A 17,438-nucleotide genomic window follows, 5' to 3' on the forward strand; every position below is an offset into this window, starting at 1 on the left:
CATGTTTAATTAACCATTTCTCTAGTTAATCTTATAATTAATATAACATTTTCTATTTAGGGGGGAAAAGACTGGAAGGGAATAAACCAAGCTGGTAACGTGAATATATTCGTATAGAAACATATCCAAATATTGCAGGCAGTTGAGGTCATGTTATTAGGTTCTGGCTGATGGAATGGAGATGGAGCCAGAAGTAATGTACACTATTTTCAGACAGAGCCATAAAACACCATGCGCTTTCTCTTCCCCTTCCAGGGCCACCTGGATCTCTGAGTCTCAACTTGGAGCAAACATTCTCAGTAGAGCTTTCCAAGCAGCTTGGAACGTGCTGTGAAACATTAACCTGTATGTTAACTTACAGATTTAGAGATGGTCATTGTAATTAGTTGTAAGCATCTTGAGTAATGTAGAACTGGTATATTGAAAAAAGGTGTTGCCAAAAAAAGGTGTTGCCATTTCTCACACATCAAATATATGGCACTGGCTTAGTGATCATGTAGTGCACAACAAGGAAACTGATATAAAAAGGATTGGGAAGTGTTGATCTGTGTTGCAGTGGCAAAATTATTGCCTGCAATCATCCTGAGTGCAAAGTGAGCCAGCAGCTCTAGAGGAAGGGTTTGTAAAACAGAACCTTAGTATTGTGTGTCAGTTGTAATTGGTTATATTTGTCAAGGTACTATAAGAAAGAGATGAGCTCAGAGATTATTTGGCTGATTAATAAGAAATAAAAGGAAATAGGATCCAGGAGTTTAAAGCCTTGAAGTTGTGGGGAAGTACAGTGCTTTAGATCTCAAACAGTAAGCAATGGGATTAAGTCTGTGAGTGTTGAAGACTAGTTAAATATTTCAATGAAATGAAGCAGCTCTTAGCAAAATTAATGGTCTGGCCACCAATAAATTGAGAGAAAAAGGCACGGAGACAAGAAAGCAAAGAAATAAAGCAGAACTGAGAACTCTGTCAAAGACCATATGATAGGTATGTAGCACCCAGAGAGGTCTGAAGTCATATAAATTTTAAAGGAAGTGGATTGCAAAAGAAACCATGAGCCATGACTAAAAAGCCTTTGACTGTTTAAAACTTAAAATGAGCCTTGGCCTCTCATTTTCCATAAGCAGGAGTCAAGCTTCAAAGATTGCACAGGCCATCTTCAGTCCTAGTGATGCCTGACTTGCATCATACTAGGACATGAGCAAGAAATAACCCAGCATCTTTATTGGGTTAAGATGCTGAGTTTCCATAAGCAGGAGTCAAGCTTCAAAGGTTGCGCAGGCCATCTTCAGTCCTAGTGATGCCTGACTTGCATCATACTAGGACATGAGCAAGAAATAACACAGCATCTTTATTGGGTTAAGATGCTGAGTTTGGGGATTGTTTGTACAACAGCTAGAATTATTTATTGTTAAGTCACATAGCTTTTTAAAAACAAGATAAAATTAAAATACTTACCATAGTTAGTTGGAAAGAGTAACAAATGAAAATTTGTCTTGGAGGAAAATAAAGATTTTCGCTTTTTACGTTAGATTAACTACTCATGTTATAATTTCTAAGATAACCAAAGAATAAAAATAAGCATTTAGTTTCTAAACCAATAAAAAGGAAAATGAAATAAGGAAAAAATTATCAATCTAAAATAAATCAAGAAGAAGTAGGGGAGAGAGAGAATACCAAACACACTTGAGCAGGTAAAGCAAATAGAAAACCCAAAATATAATGATAGACCCATATCCAAATACATCAGTATTCACAAAATAAGTGGACTACATGCTTTGGTTAAAAGACAAAGATTGGATTGTCAAAGCTGAATAAGAATCTAAAATCTGACTATGCTGTTTGCAAGAGATGTATAAAAATCCTAAGGATACACAAAGGCTAGAAGTAAAAGGATGAACGAAGATATATGAGGCAAATTCTAAACCAAAAGAAAACATTATTAAATTAAAATTAGGCAAGGAAAATTTTAAGGCAAAAAGCATTTCTAGAGATAAAGATCAACTCTTAATGATAAAAGTTTCACTTTACTGGAAAGACATAACAATTTTAAACATGTATGCATTTAATAACCCAGCCTCAAGATAGAACCATAAGGAGAAACAAACCATGCTGTAATCATAGCGGGAGGTATTTTTATACACCACTCGTGCAGTAATTGCTAGAACAAGCAGACAGAAATAAGCAAGAATATAGAATATTTGGACTACACAGTGAACTTTCTGTACTCAGTGGATTATGCAGAGTATTGCACCCTACAACTGCAGAAGACACATTCAAGTGCATAAAGAATATTTTCAATATTCTGAGCCAAAAGGAAATTATCGATAAGTTTCAAAGCATTAAAATTATACAGTGCATGTTCTTGGTCTATAATGCAATTAAGCTAGAACTCAATGGCGTAAAGATAACTAGAAATATCACATGTGTTTTGAAATTAAGAACCATGCATCTAATTGACTTTAGAGTCAAAGAATAAATCGAATTTGAAATTAGAAAATATTTATTTATTTATTTATTTATCTTAAAGTTTATTGGGGTAACATTGGTTAATACAATTATATAATTTTCAGGTATACATTATAATTTGACATCTATATATTCTATTGTGTGATTACTACCCAGAGTCCAGTTTCCTTCAGCTACATATATTTGATCCCCTTTACCCACTTCACCCTCCCCAACCCCCCGAAATTAGAAAATATTTAGACCCAAACAATAAGGAAAATTCTACACATTAAAGCAGTTCTTACAAGGAAATTGAAGTCTTAAATAAGTATATTAGAAAAGGAAATAGGTTAGAATTTTTATCGTAAGAAGTTAGAAAAGAATAAAATATGTAGAATGGAAAATGTAATTAAGATACATGGGAAGATGGCAGAGTAGGTAAACGCTGTGCTTGTCTCCTCTCACAAACCCATCAAAATTACAACTAAGCTACAGAATAGCCATCACATATGGGTGGTGGCCATCTGTGGATGCCTGGTGGCTTATGCCAGATGGCCCCGGGCAGGGTACAGGCTACAGTTAAACTTGGCCTGCTACAGGCCCCTCCCAGGAGGCCCCAGCCTGCATTCCTGGTAGCTGGCTTCCGTCTGAGTCAGAGTACCACCCAAGGTCACATCTGGGGATGACACACCCAAAGGGCAGACAGGGTAAGCACCAGAGCCCTGCCAAAGTGAATCCTGTTCAGTAGAGTCAGGCCCCTGCACAAAAGTTCCTCTACTGGTGATGGCCAGTCATCACAACAAATGAGCCCGAGGGTCAATTCCTCCCATTGACAAGCAAACAGGAGCCAAGACTCAATCACAACAAGAAGGCACATAAAACCCATACAAGGGACATAGCTGAAGCACCTGGCTCAGGTGACCAGGAAGACTGTGCCACTGGGCCCTACAGCACACCTACTACATGAGGCCACTCTACTAAGACTGGAAAACATAACAGCCCTACTGAATATATAGAAACAAAAAGAAAGAGGCAGCCAAAGTGTAAAGACAAAGAAACCCGTCCAAAATGAAAGAAAAGAACAAAGCTTCAGAGAAAGAACTAAACAAAATGGAGGCAAGCAATCTACCAGATGCAGAATTCGAAACACTTGTTAGAAGGGTACTCAATGAACTTAGGAGAAGATACAGAAACTCAGTGAGATAGAAAACATAAAAGTAGAGATAGAAAATATAAAAAAGAACCAGTCAGAAATGAAGAATACAATAGCTGAAATGAAGAATACCTTAGAAATTAATAGTAGATTAGATGAGCAGAGGATCAAATCAGCAACTTAAAAGGTAAGGTAGCAGAAAACAATCAGTACAGCAACAAGAAAAAAGAATCTAAAAAAAAGAAAAAAGAAATGAGCATAATTTAAGGGGCCTCTGGAACAACATCAAGCATAACAACATTCACATCATAGGGGTACCAGAAGGAGAAGAGCAAGAAATTGCAAACCTATTTCAAAATAAATGACTGAAAACTTTCCTAACCTGGTGAAGGAAATAAGACATACAACCCCAGGAAGCACAAAGAGTCCTAAATAAGATGAACCCAAAGAGGCCCATACCAAGACACATCATAATTAAAAAGCCAAAGGTTAAAGATAAAGAACAATAAGAGAAAAGCAGTTAATTACCTACAAAAGAGCTCTCATAGACTGTCAGTTGATTTCTCAACAGAAACTTTTCAGGCCAGAAGGGATCGGCAGAAAATATTCAAAGTGATGAAAAGCAGGAATCTACAACCAAGATTACTCTACCCAGCAAAGTTATCATTTAGAATCAAAAGACAGATGAAGAACTTCCCAGACAAAAAAAAAGCTAAAGAAGTTCATCATCACCAAGCCAGTATTACGGAAATGTTAGAGGGACTTGTTTAAGAAGAAGAAGTAATAAGAAAAAGATAAATTTGACTAATAAAATGGCAATAACCACATATCTAGCAACAATTACTTTAAACGTAAGTGGATTAAATGCTTCAATCAAAAGGTAGGGTAGTTGAATGGATAAGAAAAATAGACCCTTACATATGCTGCCTACGAGAGACTCAATTCAAATCAAAAGATACACAGACTGAAAGTAAAGGGATGAAAAAAGATGCTTTATGAAGATGGAAACAAACAAAAAAGCTGGTATAGCAATACTTATATAAGACAAAGCAGACTTTGAAACAAAGGCTATAATAAGAGACAAAGAAGGTCCCAATAATCTCACTTCTGGGTATTTATTTGAAGAACACTCCCTGAAGGGACATGTGAATACACATGTTGATCACAATACACAGTGATATTTACAATAGCCGAGATATAGAGGCAACCTGGGTGTTCATCAATGGATGAGTGGATAAAGAAGAGGTGGTACACATATACAATGGAATATTACTCAGCCATAAAAAAGAACGAGATCTTGCCATCTGCAACAACACAGATGGACAGAGAGAGTATTGTGCTGAGTAGAGTAAGTCAGACAGAGAAAGACAAATGTCATGTGTGGAATCTAGAGAACAGAATAAACAAACAAACAACAGAAACAAGCTCATAGATACGGAGAGCATTTTGATAGTTGTCAGATTGGGGGTGGAGGGATGGATAAGGGGGGAGGAGATTAAGAGGTACAAATTGGTAGTTATAAAATAGGTACAAAATAGTCATGGGGATGTAGAGTATAGCATGGGGAATATAGTTCATAGTATTGTAATAACTACGTATAATATCAGATGGGTGCTGGATTTATTGAGATGATCACTTCCTAAGTTATATAAATGTCGAATCACTATGTTGTATACCTGAAATTAATATAATATTGTATGTTAACTATCATTGAAAAAATTAAGACATAAAAATTAAAAAAATTGGCCAACATAAAAAAAAGATAAGATACAGTGTTAATTGAAATAGATGAAATAGAGAGGCTCAAGAAGCTAAAAGTTGGTTCTTTGAAAACACTAATTAAACTGATGATCTTTGGCAAGACTAATAAAAAAAATGAGAGAAAGCACAAATCATTATTTTTAAAGAAAGAAAAGGGTACGATAAGTACCAGTGATATAGACCCTTAAAAGGTAACAGCATAGCATATATGATTTTATGCCAATAAACTTGAAAATTTAGATAAGAAGGAAAATTTTTAGAAAAATATAACTTACCAAAACCAATTTGAGAAATAGAAAACCTGACTAGTTCCACAGCCATTAAGAAAATCAAATCAGTAATGAAAAATGTTGACCTCCAGATGGCTTCATTAGTGAATTTTACTACATCTATAACGAAAAAATAATTCCACTCTTACCCAAAGTTTGGGTGTAGAAGAAGAGGACTATTCTTCACCTCTTTTTATGGAGATTAAATATCCTGGCAAGTAGCATACTAAATCCTGGTGAGGACAATGCAAGTAAGGAGAATTATAGGCCAAATATTACTCATCAATATGAATGCAAAAAACTTAAGCAAATTCTTAGCAAGCTGAATCTTCCAATGTATAAAAATTATATCATAATCAAATTGGGTTTATCCCAGGAATGCAAAGTTGATTTAACATTAGAAAATCAATTAATATAACTACTGTAATAGATTAAAGGAGAAAATCTTGTGATTATCTTAATATATGCAAAACAATTGTCTGATAAAATTAAACATCCATTCACGATAAGGATTCTTAACAATAGAGAACTTCCTAAGCTGATAAAGATTTTTTGAATCTTTAAAAAAACCTGCCACAAATATCAAAACTGGTGAAATATTGAAAGAATTCTCTTTGAGATCATGAAAACAGCAAGGATGTCTGCTATGAACACATCGTTTCAACAGTGTACTGAATGTCCTAATCAGTATGATAATGTAATGGAAAGAACCAATGGTATAAAGATTAGAAAATAAGAGACGAAACTCATTATTTGCATATGGTATGATTGTGTTCAAAAGAGAAAGTAGGCCTCTCTTGGCTGGAGCAAAATGAGCAAGAGGAGATTGGAGAGGTAGGCAGGTCCCAATTATGCAGAACTTAGTATATCATCACAAAGTCTCTGGATTTTATTCTCAGACCCATGACTTTCTGGCCTAGAAGTGGACTTAGTGAGATTGCTGGGCACTCTCTCCTTTGTTTTGACATCTTTCTCTAAAGCTAGACACTGGGTTCTCAGTTCACACTGAGAGAATACTGAGAACAAGAGGTCCGTGCTAACAAACCCTGCCATTTCGTAAGGCTTCTTGCCCTACTCCCAAGAGTCAGTGAGGCATCATGCTTCCTCTAGATGGCCTGGGAAATTGGGAGATCCCAGGAACCTGAGACCCTCCTAGGAATCTGACAAATCTGACAGATGTGGCTCTTACAACGGTGGCCTAAGGGCAATGGGGCACTGGTGCCTGGAATCCGGGAACTCCTCCTGTAGAGGGCACCCCAGAGCTGAGTTTGGAGAAGAGCCAGGCCATGAGGCTAGTAGGTGGCAGTTTTTGAGGTGTGTGAGACCTGGGGGCTGTGATTTGGGGCACCAGGGAATCAGCAGATGATATTTATGAGGCGAGAGAAGCTGGAACTCTGGAGTCAGGCAACCTGGCTTTGAGATGCAGATCTGCTGCTCGCTGGTCAGCTGGGAGACTCTGGGTCATCATTTAACCACTCTGTATCCCAGTTACCCTCATCTATCCAAGAGGATATTAAAAGCCACTCTCTCTTAGGGTTGTTGTAAGTGTAACATGAAGTATGTTATGTCAAGGGATTAACGCTGTGCCTGACACAACTTCGGTACTCAAGAAAGATTAGCTGCTATGATTATCGTTGTTATTATTATTTGATAAGAGAACAGGAGGGTGCTGGGAAGTGCCCTCTTGGTGCAGATAAGGGAACCCAGATCCAGAGAGGAGAAGGCATACCCCCACTTTGAGTAAGTGGAAAGCACCAAGTCTCCAGCTCCCAGAAGCCATGCCCCGCCTCCCACACGGACAGGAGAAGAAGAGGGAGCTGGCTGATGGGGTCCCCGAAGGACAGTGTCTGTTCTCAGGGATGAGCCTTCCTGTTTGTGAGGGAGTTTCCCCAGGTCGCCAAGGGAGAACATTACCAGGCGGAAGGACCGCAGCACCGCCATGCCACCCTTCTTGGCTGCACCCAGCTCTATCAGGCTCACAGTGACGATGATGCAGTCAAAAATGTTCCACCTCTTCTGGAAGTAATAGTAGGGGTCAAAGGCAATGATTTTGAAGACCATTTCAGCCGTAAAAAACACAGTAAAGACCTGCAGACAGAAACAAAGAACCGTCTCAGCAGAGTCTGTGGGGTCAGGGGCAACTTACAAATAAGGCGGGAGGGAAGTGTCATGTTTGTAAAACAGCAAATCCTTTTGCATCGTTCTTATTCAGTTTCTATATTATCCGCTGGCTCCTGAAGGATTGGGGATGGTAACACTCAATGTGGCATCTGAATGAAATCTCAGGACCAGTGCTCAGGGCGTATGCATCAGAATCGTGCTTCAGTGTTTCCATGGGAACGGTGATAGAAAGGGAGTAAGCGGATAATCATTAGGATAATAATTATTACATAATTAGGTAAATTAGAAGTCAATCTGGTTCAGTAGTTTAAAAGCATGGATTGCGGGACAACACAGACCCAGATAAAATCCCAGCTCAGCCATTTCCTAGCTTGTGTGAGCTTGGACAAGTAATACATCCTCTGTACCTCAATTTCCTCATCTGTATAACGGACATAAAAATAAGATAATGCATGTGCAGGTCTTAGCGAAGGGCCTGGCAAATAGTAATTCATTAATAAATAATAGCTATTAGCAAGAACAGAAATAATACATTGCCTCTAAGATTCTTTTCAGCTCTGGGTGTCTTTAATTGTCTTAGAACAGAATTCTGACACTGAGAAGTCGGGACCAGGGTCAGGTCACACAACACCCAGCAGGGAAGGACGACAGATAAAGAGAAAGTAGAGAACACAGCTTTGCTCTCATTAAAGCTTCTCACCAGCTTCGGAAATGAAGCCTCTTACCAGCTTGGGTAAGTCAAAGGGCATCTGTTGAGGACTCTATGCAGGCAAGTCAGTGTGGTGTGACAGGGGATTGATGTCCTGTGCCCTAGAGAAACCTGGGTCAACTCTGGCTCCATCTTCAGAATACTTAACCTCTCTGAGTCTTAGTGCTCTCTTTTAAAGTGTGAGTGTGATGATAACCTCATAACGTTGTTGTGACTCTGAGATAACACTTATAAAGCACCTGACTTGTCATAGGCATTAAACAATGCCTGCCTTTCTTCCCTTTTTAAAAATGGCACTATGCTTTGTCACAGTGGTAAAGGCCTTTCTCTCTCAACTTCTCTGACTATAAAATGGGGTGTGAGCCCAAAGGTCTCTTCCATAAAACCCTTTGTGTTCTACGCTGACTTCTTAGAAGTAAACTTTCCCTGCCCTTCTTTCTGATTCTCCTTTTTCTGGAAGGAAACTAGCAAGTCCATAATTGTCTTTAGATGGGAAAGTGGCATGTACCCTCATTTCAAGATCAAGGCAGCTGATATCCTAGAATTCAATAGCTGTCCTGAATTCAAGCAAGCTCCCCCTAGGTCAGGGCTTTCTCAGTCTACTTCCTTGTGCTCATTCATCCCAAAGCAATTTCCACCACCAGCCCAACCTGGTCCCCAAGACTTGGCTTCCTGAACTCAGCATCTACACATCTCCCACATTGTTCCTCTGCTCTCAGCTAGCCAGACCAACAGTCCAACCAATGGGAGCATGCTGCCGCCCCACCCAAAGCCCTCCGGCCACGATGGCATGGGCCATGGCTGCCAGTGCACTCACAATGTTGCCTATCTGGAACATGGCTTCGAAGGTGGGGCTCATGCCATGGTGCTCCATGGCCATGAAGATTGTGTTCACCACGATGCACAAGGTGATGGTGAGCTCTGCAAAGGGATCTGTCACAATTCTGAAGAGAAGTGTCTTGAGCTTCACCCATGTGGGGCAGCACTCCCAGATCAGATACTTTTGAGCCAAGCTGGTCAAGCAGGGGGGACACCTCTGTCCAGACTCCTCGAGTTCTGCAACAGAGATGTAGTCAATGACAGCTGTCAGCCATGCATCGCCTCAGATCTCCTTCCCACAACCTTCTCTCTAGACCTCATCATCACTAATAACCACCACCTCCAATCTCCATTTCAGCCTTCCATCTCTCTGATTACTATTTCCTACTTTTTCAAGTTCCTTCAGTCTAGCAACTCCATTCTGGTCTTTGTCTCCATCCAGTCCTCCAAACCACAGACCCTATACTTTTTAACTGCTCATCACTTATGTCATGTCCTTACGTCTCAACTTACCCAGAGTTCATGTCCATCCCTCTATCTTTTCCTTTGAAGACACCCTCAATTCCCCTGCCCCTCTCCCCCTCCTTTGTACTTGCCTGGCAGAATCCAAACCCTGAATAAACCCCATGTGCAGAGCACTCTGCACCAGCACCCGGCCAGTTGAAACTGGTTGGAAAAAGTACACAACCATGCTGGCTGGTCCCACTAGGGACTCGTGAGTCCCAGTCTGTCACTGCCCAGAAATCCTGCCATGTTTCTCTATTCGGTCCACTCCTTTAGTCTACTAGACTACTTTCTCATTTCCTCCTCTCTTCTCCAACCTCCATTTCCCCCTCTCTACTCGGGCACTAAAGAGAAGTACAGGAAGTGGTGCTGAGTAAAGAATCTTGCAGAGACGTCATTGTTACAAGAAGCAGCTTGTCTGTGAGCCAGGACACGAAGACACTCGGCCTTGTAAACAGCCTTAACATTGCTGATCTTGATTATCTAGGAAGACAGGGAGGCTAAAAGAATCATGCACTTGCTAGCTTGCAACATGATTATGGTTCCTCCCCAGAAGAATCTCCTGCGAAAAGCTAATCCACAAAGAACTCTCCTTCTTTCCTTCTGTTACAACTAAAGAGGTGTCCCTCCTATTAACAGCCCATGTCTCCACTTGTGCATCTTCTCCTGTCAGCCATTTCAGAAATCTATTGAACATTCCCTCTTTCCTTTATTTTCAGTCTTTCCCATTCTCACATGTCCTCCCAAATTAGCTTATAAATACGCTTTTTAAAAAGCACCCCCCCACACACAAATAAGAAAAAATATTCCTTCAATTCTACTTACAGTCTAGTGTCATTGTCATTTTACTACCTCATTGTCAAAGGCAAACTTCTTGAAATATTTATCCAAATACAACAGTGGTCCCCAACCTTTTTGGCACTAGGGACTGGTGCTTCTGAGAATCTAATGCCTGATGATCTGAGGTGGAGCTGAGGTGGTGATGCTAGTGCCGGGGAGCAGCTGCAAAGACAGATGAAGCTTTGCTCACTAGCCCACCACTCACTTCCTGCTGTGCGGCCCCATTTCTAACAGGCCACAGACTGGTACCACTCCACAGACCGGACCAGTACCAGTCCATGGCCTGGAGGTTAGGGACCTCTGAATACAACATCTTCATTTCTTCACCTCTCACTTATTCTTCAACCTCCTCCAATGTGGCCTCTGCTTACTAACCTACTCCATCAATCCTTTCTTGATCAATCACCAAGGACATCCACTTGACTAAAGGCCCTGGGCCCTTGTGGGGTTTGATCTTACTTGATCTTTCAATAGCATTGCCTCTTTTGACCTTTCCGTTCTTTCTGAAGGAATTTAGACCCTTGGTTCTGCATTATAGTCTTCTGGGTCTCCTCCTATTTCCAGGCATTCTTTCTCAGCTTCCTCTGCTGGCTCCATCTCTTCTGCTCACTCACTGATTATTGTAGTTTCTTAGAACATTGTCCCAGCCCTTCTTCCTTTCTTTTCTTGATTCTCTCTATGTCATCTATCCCTTGCATCATCTCAAAATTAACATCCATATTCAAACTGCTTTCAAATATGTATCTCTAGGTCACCCTTGTCTTCTAATTTCTAAGCCCATTAATTATAAAGCCAACGTCCTACTGGACAGCCTTACCTGGATGTCTCAAGGGTGCCTGAAGCCCAATATGTCCCAGACTCAACTCATCATCTTCCCCTCTCATCTTTTCCTAGTGAATCCCCCTCCTCCAGCTGAAGTGTCCCTTTATGTCATTGCACCAGGATCCTTTCAGTTGCTTATACCAGATCAACATGAACCACCAAGTCCTGAATCTTATGCTCCTCAGATAGCAATCAAATCCTTCCGTTTCCCATCATCCCCACTGCTACCTCCTCGGAGTCCAGGCATCGCCATCTTTCGTCTGGTTTTCTCCTAAAGGGTTCCCCTGCCAACACTCTTTCCCTCTTAATTCCATTCTCCACATGTATTCAGAGCAACCTTTATAAAATGTAAATGTAGTTCCCCTGCCTCCAATTCTTTAGTGGCACCTCACTGCTCTCAGGATGCAGAGTCCAAAATCTTTAACATGGCCTAGGAAGTTCTATGGGTCTGACCATATCTCCAGGCTTATTTTAAACCCCTCTCCTCCTCGATCTCCATGCTCCAGCTATAGCAAGCTTTTTTCATTATTTTAAGTATTATGCTCTCTTCTGCTTCAGGGTTATTGCTATTCTTTCTGTCCAGAATATTTCCCTAGCCCCAGGCTAAACATAGCACATTTCCCTTAGCATCCCTCACTTCTCCTTCAAGACACTCAGTATACCAGCAATAACATGTTCTATGTGCTTCTCTTCCACTCAGCATGAGGGCAGAGACTGGATTGTGCTCACTGTTGTGCTCCTGCTTCTGACCTTCTGGTTCTGACAACTGTCAAGTCTTAGCTTGTATGCTAAGCATAGATCGTTCACGTGCCCTGACTTCAGGGAATTACCAAGTTCTTATTGGCTTGAACCAAAGTTTCTCAGGCACGATCACTCCCAATGAGGTGGCCTTTGTAAATCTTATCACAACTCGGACAGCATCAAGCATCTTTCATATATTCCATGGGTATAGTGAATATAATGTCCAACCAGAGAAGATCGCAGGTCATCTGCTCTATGCTCAAAAACCTTTAGCCTCTTTGACCGAACCTAAGGTTACCTTTACCCAGATTCTCTTTAAAAATGTCATTGTTTCTCCTGCCTTTCACAGTCTTCTCTCACAGTATCTTCCTTGAGAGGAAGTCTGTCCTACCTCGGGATATCGGACAATTCTTTATTCTCTTTTGGTTCATCAGTTCATGTCATAAATTAGTTCCACCCTCTGCTCCTCACCAAAATCACCTTTGTGCATCACACTCATTCACCATTAATTCGGCAGCTATCAGTTGAGTACCTACTATGTGCCTTGCACTGTTCTTCTAGGTACTAGAGATCCAGCTATGAGCAAAACAGATACATCTCTGCCCTTGTGGAATTTATAACCTAGTGTATATTTTAAAGATGAGAAAACAGAGGCACAGAGCAGTTAATAGGGCCCCAAGACTGCACAGCTTACTATAAGTGGCAGAGCCAGGATGCAAACCCAGGAAGTTAGGCTCTAGGGCCTGTGTTCTCAACTATTAACCTCTGTTGCCTCTCATCCAATCAAGACCTCTGTTGTTCTTACCTAAATTGGCATGTGTTTAGGACACACGTTTTGTTTATTCCTGTCTCATTCCTGCAAAATGCACTGCATTTTCTGTTGTTTTTTCTGGAACTCTCACCCTCTAGGTTCTCACAAGGCTGATTCCCTTACCTCCTTCAGATTTCTGGTCTCTTCAGAGAGAATGGCCTTCCACAACCACCTCATCTAAAATAGCCCCTTCTGCAAGCCCCTACTCTCCATATCCTCCTCTACTTGATTTTTTCTCCTCCTTCTTATCATTACCTGAATGTCTATTTGTGTTTACCATCTGTGTGCCCTGGCTCCCAGGATGTAGATTCCATGAGGGCAAGGTTCTATCTTCTTTCTCAACGAATCCCCAGCATGTGGAACAATGCTGGACATGTAGCAGGTGCTCAACAAATGTTTGTTGATAAGTAAATAAATTAAAAGAGAGGAAAGGAGGAAGCTTGATAGTACTTGGGAATAAATGAAAAAGCAAACTGTTTGTATTCATTGTTTGCTGTTTGATGGCTAATAGCAATAAATAAATAAATAAATAAATAAAAATAAATAAATAACCTCAGCAATCCACTTGGCCGCCAAAAAATCATGGGCATATCAGCATGGTGAAATTCTGTGCAGCCATGAAAAGTTTTGGGTGTGCAGACACTATTACAATAAAAATAATTAAATAATTTTCAATGAGAAAAATATGAGAGCCTGGACACACTGCTGTCACTGGAATGTGTACACACTTCTCAAAACACAAACTCAGGTATGCAAGGAATGTATAGATTTCCCCAACCCCATAACTGCATTCAATTTATACTTCAAATGGCCAACTAGAGGACTTTGTTTTAGTTAATTTAGTGTCTGCTACCACTTCATTATCTGAGGTTGTATGTGAGTTCGGGGGACTCAAGGGTGATGGAGGGTTGAGCCAGTCCTTAGTCTTTGACAAGTGTATTTACTTGAGTCATCATAGTTCCCATTTGGTCTTTGGTGGGGGAGCCATGGAAATGGCTGCTCCCTCTTTGCCTCTCCAGATTCCCTTCCATAGCCTTCAACAGGGGCGAGGTCATCACCCAGCTACTGTCCTGTCATGCTGGGGCCACAGGACACACTCTGAGGCTGCTCAGGCCTTCTCTCCCCAGGCGTATTACCAGTTCATGCTACTCTACAGTATCTGTGCCATGCCGGGCATGTGGGTCTCTCTCTAAGGGCTGCCATCTCTGGCTCCACCTGGAAAGTAATGCACAGATTAGCTCTGTTTTTAAGTTGTTGTTGTTGTTCTTCTTCTTCTTTTTTTGGTTTCTACTGTCCAACATGTGCTCCCGCACAGTTAGGATTTGTCCCAAAGCTGGGAGGACAGCACATAGGGCTCCTTCTCAGGAACACAGCTACATCCAAGCTCCCTTCTCCCTCCACTAGCCTAGGACATTTTAAATTTGTCTAGGGGAGATAAATAATAGATACGATTAAGGCCATATTTTCCAAATCCTGAGGTCGAATAAAGACTGGATAAGAAGACAGGACTTGTACTCAGGGTGAGGAGGATGCAACCATAGTCTTTGGGAACTTGAAGGTTAGGCGGCCATGACCCAGTGCCACACCCTTGGCTTGGTGTAAGCAACAGGAACTTAGATGCATCCCTGGAGAGACTAAGTGGATTCCCACTGAACTAATGAACCCCTGAATTAATGAGAATTTAGTTAAACCATCTGATTAATTTATTTTAATTGTCTCCCAATGCTTAGCATAATGGGAGTTGAGACAGAAGTCAAATTATAACCATAAAGTTATAGCCAGGAAAACAGCAGGATTTTGCCATGCTTGGAAGTTAAAGATCATTAAATTTCTTGCATACCTGAGTGGTAGCTTGACATTCTCTGCCAGATCATTTTTTAAAATCTGGTTTTGTGAATACACATGAAGCAGATGTTAATTTGAACAAGAGATGGACTCGAACATTTTCTCCATTGATTCCATTGTCTTTGAAAAATTATCCAGGTTAAAAAAAAAAAAACCCACATTGAGTAAGGGTGAAGGCACAAAACAAAAAGAAGAGTATTTAGGATCCTAGGATGCAGAGGCAGGTGCTCTTTGACACAAGTCTGGGGCATCCCCACTGCCACTCACATGGGGACTCAACACAGCACAGTAGACTGACGTTCCAATGAGCAACACTTACCTTCGAGGACAGAGGTCATGATACTGACAACACTCATTGCCCTTTGGGCTCGGAAAGGTTCATTCAGGTATTCTGCTGATAATAAAGTCTTCTTCTGTCCTGTATCACATGCCTGCCAGGACGCAAACAGAGTCAGGACACTCCCCCAACCGGAAGTCTTCAGTGGCAAACACAGGTCGCTCAGCCTCTCATTGGCCAGTCTCATGGTTGTGAGCTGTCCAGTGAAGCTATGGCCCTCATGGTTGGAGAAATCAGGCTGCTGTTTGAACATGGGGTAAAAGCTCAGGCATGACAACCAGGACACAGAGCTAGGGAGAAACAGAGCCCAGGTTTGCAGCTAATGGAGTGACCTGGGCTCACCTAAGGCTCTGCAAACACTTGCCCTAGGACAGGGACCTAGGCAGCAGGGTGGGGACAGGACTACCTCAAGGGTCTCTGAGGTTTCTGCCAAAGGGAGGAGCAGCGGGCCAGGCCATCATGAGATGTCTTCTGAGCTGTGCATCTGACTTTTACACAGAATTTCTACTCTCTATCTCTCTTCCAACAGGCGCATTTTCCCTTTCAACATATAACCCAGTTCCAATTCCACACACTCTCTTTCCTTCTGGGGGAACATTTGTGTGCCTTGATTGTCCAGTTATTAGTTTTCTGACACAATCCTTTTGTTGCTTCTCTTGAGGCCTTCCCTGGAGGTTCTGTGCCAGGCCCCTAACTCTAGTCACACATCTGAGACGTGGGGAGTTCAAGGCCCAGAGCTGCTGATTCAGCACAGCGCAAACTATTCAGAATCCAAATTTAACATTTACTGAGCACCTACCATAGGTGAAGTTCATAGGTATATAGTAAATGCTTAATAAATATAAGTTTATAAATTTTCCAACCATGAGGACTCAACAAAAGATACTAGCTGATACTATTATTTGTCAGACACGTGTATATAGATGTAGGTACTTTGTTATTCCATTTAACTCTTCGACTATTTAGAAACCTTTTTACAAAAGGAGACATGGAGGTTTGAAGAATTCAAGGGACTTGCTAAAGGTGACAGCTGGTAAATCGCACAGCTGTGATTGAAACCCAGGTCTACATGACACAGAAGGGCTTAAAGAGTTAATCTTTATCAAGCCAAATAATGTAACTAAAATGCATCAGGGATACAATATCTAGGAAAGTGACAATCTAGGGAACAATAACAAGGTTTCCTGAATGAGGCATTTCCTAGGATGTTAAAACACCTCTGAGGGACCCTGCAAACCAGCTTGGACTTTCCGACTCTTTGGTGATTCTCTGTTGGTCCTCGGAAACCTGTTCTCCCTTCTCTGCTCAGCTAGCTCTGTACCTGGGGAGGGTGACCTGTACAAACTGTGTCACTGTCGCCCTCTGGTTCTGGTCAGGTTTGAACGATGGCACAGATAGGAGATCAGAGGCTGGAAGGAGAGGGGAGTCGGTATCTACCACCTTCCCTGCTGGGCCGTGGCTGGGTCATGATTGCAGTCCTCCACCTGAGATCACAAGTTCTGCCGGGCTACCTCTCACACAGTGGCAGCTCTTGCTGGGTCCTAGTTCTCATCTTTTCCCTCACTCTCTACCCTAGCACATCCAGCTTCCCACTTTGCTAGTCTCTAGGGGCCTCACTATACCTTTTTAGTTCTCAGAGCCCTGCCCAACCCTCTGTAAATACTCCACTAAACCCTCTCCACTTGCACAGTGATTCTTCTGTTTCTTGCTGGCACCCAATCAGAGATGGAACTGAGGTCACTCTGTAAGACTTATCAAGTTAGTATAGCCATATAATGGTCTGTTCACAAGTCTGTTTGCAAACTGCTAGCCAGAGAGGGCAAATGAAAAACACTAGCAGCGTCATTACTACAACTGGAGGGAGAGCTCACATTAAGTCATGGCTCCCAACTCAATGAAGTGTCCCTGGATTGTCATTACACTCTGTGATTATTCCAATAAGGGTGCTGGCTAGTTAGTCACTATTGCCTAAGTTGTGCATTTTGGCAAGTTATTGTTTTTCTGAGTAAATCAAGGGATACTCTGCTTCTGCTAAGATCTATCTAGGGCACCTCCCAGGATTTCTCTGGGTCCCTTTGCCACACCCAGGGTAGCTTGCACAGAGCCACAGGTAGGCAGAAAAGAACCTTTCATTTTTCTCATACTCATCTAGGAGCAAGCAGGCCTCTCTCTGAAACAGTGGTAGTGAGTGGGGACAGAGAAACACTGAAGAAATATGAGATCAACTGAAAAATAATCTGTATCACTGTACCACAGAGTAAACCAGA

At 41.5% G+C, this 17,438-nt stretch overlaps 1 protein-coding gene across 1 annotated transcript in view; it reads right to left on the minus strand.

The window, feature by feature from the left end:
• The window catches only part of SCN10A (sodium voltage-gated channel alpha subunit 10), a 135,469-nt gene that overhangs the window by 32,055 nt on the left and 85,976 nt on the right, over nt 1-17,438 (minus strand). The window contains exons 13-15 of the mRNA XM_023527552.1: nt 15,154-15,265; nt 9,270-9,508; nt 7,537-7,710 (exon numbers count right to left, since the gene is read on the minus strand). Of these exons, the coding sequence (XP_023383320.1) occupies nt 7,537-7,710; nt 9,270-9,508; nt 15,154-15,265 (525 nt within the window). The remainder of the gene's footprint in view (nt 1-7,536; nt 7,711-9,269; nt 9,509-15,153; nt 15,266-17,438) is intronic.

The sequence above is a fragment of the Pteropus vampyrus genome, unplaced genomic scaffold, assembly GCF_000151845.1.
Source record: "Pteropus vampyrus isolate Shadow unplaced genomic scaffold, Pvam_2.0 Scaffold1, whole genome shotgun sequence".
Classification (NCBI taxonomy): Eukaryota; Metazoa; Chordata; class Mammalia; order Chiroptera; family Pteropodidae; genus Pteropus; species Pteropus vampyrus.